We start from the raw sequence: 279 nt of genomic DNA on the forward strand, positions 1-279 counted from the left end.
TTGCTGCTGCTGCTGCTTCTGCTGCTGCCTCTGCTGCTGCAGCTTGCTGCTGCTCAGCCTCGTCCTCTGTGTCTACATATTCCCAGAAGCGGGATATTTGCTTTTTTGTCTTTGTCTTTGCTGCAGCAGCAGCAGCAGCAGCAGCAGCAGCAGCAGCAGCAGGAGAATTTCTCATCTGCTGCGGCAGATCATGGTCTTGCTGCTGCTGCTGCTGCTGCTGCTGCTGCTGCTGCTGCTGCTGTTGCTGCTGTTGCTCTGCTGCTGCTGCTGCTGCTGCTG

At 57.0% G+C, this 279-nt stretch overlaps 1 protein-coding gene across 1 annotated transcript in view; it reads right to left on the reverse strand.

Annotated features, from left to right (window-relative positions):
• The window catches only part of EMH_0068930 (uncharacterized protein), a gene marked incomplete at both ends in the record, with an annotated part of 1,173 nt that overhangs the window by 137 nt on the left and 757 nt on the right, over positions 1–279 (reverse strand). Inside the window, one exon of the mRNA XM_013498814.1 lies at positions 1–277. Within this exon, the coding sequence (XP_013354268.1) occupies positions 1–277 (277 nt within the window). The remainder of the gene's footprint in view (positions 278–279) is intronic.

This window comes from Eimeria mitis, genomic scaffold (assembly GCF_000499745.2).
Source record: "Eimeria mitis Houghton genomic scaffold, Emh_scaff3725, whole genome shotgun sequence".
Taxonomy (NCBI): Eukaryota; Apicomplexa; class Conoidasida; order Eucoccidiorida; family Eimeriidae; genus Eimeria; species Eimeria mitis.